The sequence below is a fragment of the Cornus florida genome, unplaced genomic scaffold, assembly GCF_030987335.1.
Source record: "Cornus florida cultivar Cherokee Brave unplaced genomic scaffold, ASM3098733v1 CherokeeBrave_3.0.0_Hap2_Chr09, whole genome shotgun sequence".
Taxonomy (NCBI): domain Eukaryota; kingdom Viridiplantae; phylum Streptophyta; class Magnoliopsida; order Cornales; family Cornaceae; genus Cornus; species Cornus florida.
The window spans coordinates 71,030,543-71,036,823 of record NW_026775579.1 but is presented as its reverse complement, the minus strand read 5'-3'; the positions used below and the strand labels follow the sequence as shown (position 1 = coordinate 71,036,823).

At 36.2% G+C, this 6,281-nt stretch overlaps 1 protein-coding gene across 1 annotated transcript; it reads right to left on the bottom strand.

The window, feature by feature from the left end:
- Nucleotides 1-555: 555 nt before the first annotated feature.
- Nucleotides 556-4,272, bottom strand: LOC132274319 (MDIS1-interacting receptor like kinase 2-like). Its single transcript, XM_059775571.1, has 2 exons — nucleotides 1,443-4,272; nucleotides 556-1,139 (listed from the first exon to the last, which is right to left on the bottom strand). Exons 1-2 carry the CDS (start codon nucleotides 4,219-4,221, stop codon nucleotides 736-738), a joined length of 3,183 nt encoding a protein of 1,060 aa, XP_059631554.1. The 5' UTR covers nucleotides 4,222-4,272; the 3' UTR covers nucleotides 556-735.
- Between the last annotated feature and the right edge of the window lie 2,009 nt (nucleotides 4,273-6,281).

Here is a 6,281-nt window from a genome sequence, read left to right as displayed (position 1 = left end):
GGTGATAAAGACTAATTCCTCAGTCACTTGTTCCATTGGAGTTGAAATACGTTGATCCAACACTTCTTTAAAGAGTATGTCTCGGACATTGCTTGTCAATGGTGGTGGAAGAGAAGATGGTGGTGATAATGATGATGATGTTATTGCTGCTGCTGTTGCTGATGATGATGATAGAGAGGAGATGAACTCGCCTGGATGCTTTCCCATGATTATTTCCAAAAAAACAATCATATATTATATAAGTTCAAATATATATCTACTACATACACACACACAAACACACAGAGGTAGGAAACCATAAAATTAACCTTTCAAGGTAGAAAGCAAATCGAGCAAAGGCAAGTGTAGCAAATCCGGCCTTGTCGATAAGTGACAAACACAAAGGGTTTTGCTCCTTCACACACTGCTGCTACAATGATAGACTAAAAAGACCACTGAAACTCTCCTTGCCCAATATTTCACACTACTTGAAGAATGACAACAAACACATTTAAATCTCAACAACACTGAATTGCCCTATATTGTGTTCTTCAGCAGGTTACGATAGGAGCTATGTATGTTATTGAATAAGAGACACTTAGATTGGTCTTACGATGTGCAATAAAATGCAATGTATCTTACAACAATCTTGGCATCATCCTCACCACACAAGATAAACAGGACAAAGGAATACCACACATAAACGATAAAATTGAAAATTCAAAGTGGAAAAAATAACACTAGAACATAAAAATTTTAAAGACGCAAAAATAATGAGGAGGCTAAAGATTCAATATCAAGCAGTTGTCCTAGTGTAATCTTGTGGAATGAATTTTGCAGAGTTGACCTTTGTTTCGATAGCTCTGTGGAGACTTCTCTCATTGTTGGCCGAGATTGGGGACTTGCATGCAAGCATGCAAAAGCTAGCTTGGTGATAAATACTAACTCCTCTACCATTTGTGCCATTGGAGGTGAAAGACGTTGATCCAACACATCCTTCAAGAGTATATCTCGGACAACCAATGTCGGTGGCGATAATGATGATGTTGATAGAGAGGAGATGAGCTCGCCTGGATGCTTTCCCATTATCACTTCTACTACCAACACTCCAAAGCTAAAAACATCACATTTCTCATTCACTTCCATTGTATAAGCAAGTTCTGCAAAACAATGAATAAAGGACAAGAAAAGTAAAAGAGAAATATGACAATATAATTTTTTTTCTAACAATCATTGTTCAACATAACTATAGAACACAAAAAGGTGAGGATCAAGAGGTACAAAAAATTGGATATTTTTGCAATTTAGGCTAAATTATCTTTTATGAAATTGGAGATTGGTTAAATGAAGAAGTGCATCTAGTATATTGTGTAATTAGTGTATTCCATTAAGATTGAAAGAGGTGTTTTATAGAACAACAATTGGACCAAAATCATTTAAAATAATGTAATAAGCAAAATTACCTGGAGCAGCATATCCAAAGGTCCCCGCGAATGAAGTCCAATTGGAAGAGTTAGGATTTAGAAGCCTAGCACTGCCAAAATCAGAGATGTGAGCCACATATTCAAAATCTAACAAAACATTCTTGCTTGATATATCTCGATGAACTATAGGAGGCGAACAATCATGATGCATGTAACACAAAGCATCTGCCACATCTTTTACCACATTCAATCTCTTAATCCATCCACACTCCGAGGCTTGTTGGTCACTGCTCAAGATCTTTTGCAAACTTCCCCCTTCCAAGAACTCATAAACCAAAAACGAGTGTCGTGGGTGCGAACAAAAACCATAAAGCCTCACAATATTCCGATGACGTATTTCTGTTAATGTTCGAATTTCACTTGTAAAACCACTTTGATCGATAGCCCGTCCACCATCATCTTCCGAGGCATGAAGTTTCTTCACAGCAACAACTTGACCACTTGGCAATTGAGCTTTATAAACACTTGCTGATCCTCCTACCCCAATGCAATGATCAGAGCTGAAGTCCTCTGTTGCTTCAATGATGTTTTCATAAACCAGTTTTCCATCATAGCTCCATATTGCAAATAAATTCTCATTGTTTTCTCTTCTTGGCTCATTTTCTACGCTGCCCACTTTGGGGTAAAGAAGATAAAAAATCCCAACAACCATAAATGAAATAAGTAAAATGCCCAAAAGAGGGACTATTATCAAAATCACAAGTTTGTTGCTCTTCTCCTCCTTATTAGCATCATTGTTCTTTGTGGGGGCGCAAGCCTTCAAACCAGTGGCATTGCCGCACAAAGCTTTGTTATTACGGAATGCATTAAATGGAGCCTCCTGAAAGGCTTTATTTTTTGGAACAGGACCCTGCAACTGATTGTATGATACATCAACAGAAGTCAAACTTAACATACCTTCAAAAGCCAATGGAATGGATCCAGAAAGCTTATTGTGGGAGAGATTCAATGCTTCTAACTTCTCCAATTGTCCAAGTTGGGCTGGTATTTTCCATTTTAATAAATTGTGGCTGACATCAAGGTTTTCAAGAGAGTGTAAATTGCCTATGCCAAAAGGAATACCTTCAGCAAGAATATTTTTGCTCAAATTCAAATACAATAGTTTCACACACTCTCCTAACAGTCCCGGAATTGAGCCCTTTAGATTATTTGCTGCCAAATTAAGACGTTCCAAGTCTGACAGCTCACCAATTTCCAAAGGAATGTTTCCTGAAAGTTTGTTGTTGTTTAAATCAAGGTTTATCAATGAGGTTAACCTTCTTAAACTCTTTGGGATTTTTCCAATGAGATGGTTTGAAGAGATGTCAAGTACACGTAGCTGAGTTGCATTTCCCAATTCAGGTGGTATCTCACCAGAAATATTGTTGTTGGACACTCTTAAGCTTGTAAGATTATGGCACTGGCCCCATTTACTAGAAAGCTCACCGAACATTTTATTATCACTCAAATCAATATAATTTAAGTTTGGATATATGCCGAAATCATTTGATATATTTCCAGAAAGTTGGTTTCTTTCAAGCCTAACTCTGAATAAGCTAGTGCAACTCTTCAAGCTGTTAGGGATTGGACCTGTGAGATTGTTGCCAAATGCAGTGAAATTTACAAGTGATCCACCACGGCATATGTTATGTGGTAAATGACCAGTAATCTCGTTCTCACTCAACTGCAAGTTTTGCAAATGGGTAAGATTATTTAATTCTATAGGTATAGATCCAGTGAATTTATTATCCGATAAGGATAGAGACTCGAGGGATTTCATCCTTCCTATTTCTCGTGGGATAGAGCCAGATAACAGGTTTTCGTACAAACTAAAGCCCAAGACCTTGGTCAAGTTCCCAATTGTGGATGGAATGGATCCAGAGAGTTGATTTTCGTGAAGGGGCAACATGGTTAAGTTGCATAAATTCCCTATCGAAGAAGGTATTGGACCTGAGAAGTTGTTCCCGGACAAATCGAGATTGACAAGAGACCTCAACATTCCAATTTCTTGAGGGATGGGTCCCGATAGTTTATTTTTATAAAGGTATAAAGTGGTTAAGTTGACCAAGTTCTTCATCCAAGCATGTATTGAACCTGAGAAGAAGTTCTCGGACAACTCCAAATCGACAAGAGACCTCAACATTCTAATTTCTTGAGGGATGGGTCCTGAAAGTTTGTTGTCATAAAGGTATAGAACGGTCAAGTTGGTCAAGTTCCACATTGTAGCAGGGATTGGACCTATGAGATTGTTGGTCGCGAGTGACATCTCAGTGAGCGACATCAGTTTCCCTATCTCAGATGGAATTGCTCCAGAGAGAGAATTAAAAGACAAGTCAAGGGAGGTGAGCTTGGAAAGGCTAGTGATGTGGTTGGGGATTGTCCCGTAGAGTGAATTGTTATAAAGATCGATGCTACGGAGATGAGGGAAGCATGAGAAGTTGAGATAGTGAAGTGTACCTCTTAAACCAACACTTTGAAGGCGTATGTGGGTGACACTTCCATTACCCTTTTTGCAATGAATCCCAACCCAATTGCAAGGGCTGCTGCTGGTGTTTGGAGCCCAGGAGGAGAGAATTAGAGATTGGGTTTGCTTGTGAAGACTGGCTTTCCACTTTAAAAGAGCCTCTCTTTCCTTTTCTCTAATTGGAGCTGCAGAATAAGAAGAAGAAGATTCACAAGCAGTGAAACGGGAAAAAGAAAGCAACACCGCAAGGATGATGATGATGATGGGAAATAATAGATGTTTGAAATTAAAAAGAAATTGGTTGTGGAATTTCATTGTGGGTTTGATACTATAAGAGGGCAATTGGTTGGATGGATGATGAAGGGCTCCAAGTATGGAGAGGCTTTTATAGAACACAATTAGTATGTGGAATATACACACACAAATCCCACTTTGGGCTGCCCCACTGCTTGGGAATTCAACTTCTTGATAATGAAAACATGGTTTTCTATCATGAAATATTATTCTTTTGTCAAAAGTCGGAATCAAAATAGATCTTAATACTATTCTTTTGTCCATTCAAAAGATCTAATACACACACAAATCCACTTGGGTTTTCAAAAGCCAGTATCATGAAATTCCTTCTTGCATGGTAAAATATTCTCTCCAAAGTACAGGGTTGGTTGGTTTTTTTTTTTTTTTTTTTGTTTGGTCGGAAGGAATAAAAGGATAATTCTTATATTATTTTTATCAATATAGCCTCATTAGTCACATCTCATTGGGTTTGGTTCAAAATGTAAATTAAAATAGATTGATTGAGAAGGTGGATGGATCATCACACCAGTGATGTTGAGAGGACAAAGTATAACACGAGATTTCTCTATCTCTAACAAACTCATGATAGATTTTATTTTAAATATATTTTAATACGAAATATTATAAATCACAAAATATTTCTATTACCTTTAGTTACAAAAGTAATAAAAAAAAATGAAAAACAATGAAAAGAACCAAAACTCGACTAACGAAATAACTATTTATGGATTTTATGAATCAATTAGATTGTCAAAAGTAAAAAAATTATAAAAATATAACAAATTCAGTCGGTCATAATTTTCAATCAACAAGTAGTCACTGAGCTCATTCCATATGCACGAAAAGACTCCAATGAGTTCTACATCAGTGTCCAACTTGCTTATGAGGTTTGAGTTCGTTTAAAATCTAAAATTAGGTTCTTTCGTGAAGTTTTAATGAATTTTAGTAGTGCTTTTGCATTATTTTAAAGTTCACACGATTTTCTAAATTCAGTTTGTTTTGAATTTTTGTGAGCGATCTATATTTTGAATTTAGACTTATCATTTTTCGTAATTTTAGACATTATTTATTATTAGATATTTTATTTTATTTTACTTAAGTTAGATGCAGCAATAAATAGTTATAATGCTCAGACTTTCGCACAATCACTCTCATCCCCATGTTCAAAAGCACTAAACTTAATACTTTAATCATGTTCTTGACTCATGCGTCTTTGATCCTTGGACTCGAAGATAATGGCCTTCTTCTTTTTAATGGCGGGGCCAGTGCTACAAATTGATCAAGGAAAAGTCTTCAATTGCTCTTTTATTTGTAATACAAAGACTGCCTCAAAATGTTGGACCGACTTTGGGTCTTCGGGAACATATCACATCATCAATTTTTTTTTTTATTAAGAGTGATGTTATTCACTTTGACTAGCTTAGTTTAAGAGTGGTTTGTACTCGTACATCACACATATATATTTTAAACCCGAGTATTTTTGCACCTTGTAAGAATCGAATCTAGTTAGGGTGTCCGAGTTTATAGTTTGTCCCAAGAGAATGAATCCTTATTTACTGAGTCACCCGTGGAGGTTATCATTCTCTTGTTCTTGTGTATTAATCAGAATGATTTATATCATAAGGTATCTAAGATGGTAAAACAAAATTCTTGTAAACAGTTTCAAGTAATTGAAATAAGAGTTATCGGCTCCCTATGGAGCTCGAAACCTATTAAACTAATATTTCGGTGGTTAGAAAACATAACTTTTGATTACTCTCTCTCAAAATAGAATTCTTATAACTGATCTCAAGTAATTGAAATAAGAGTTATCGACTCCCTATATAGCTCGAACCTCATTTCCCTTTTGAGTAGAAGAGATCCATTGGACTAATACTTCAGTGGTTAGAAAACATAACTTTTGATAACCCTCTCTCAAAACAATTCTTGTAATCGATCTCAAGTAATTAAAATAAGAGTTATCGGCTCCCAATATAGGTCGAACCTCTCTTTTTCCTTTCGAGTAGAAGGGACCCGTTTGACTAATATTTCAGTAGTTAGAAAACGTAACTTTTGATTATGCGTGTCATACAATTTTGATA

Coding starts and splice junctions, on each gene's coding strand:
- LOC132274319 (XM_059775571.1), bottom strand. CDS start 4,221: ATGAAATTCCACAACCAATTTCTTTTTAATTTCAAACATCTATTATTT. Junction 1,140..1,442: donor CTTTGGATATGCTGCTCCAG/GTAATTTTGCTT, acceptor ATTGTTTTGCAG/AACTTGCTTATACAATGGAA.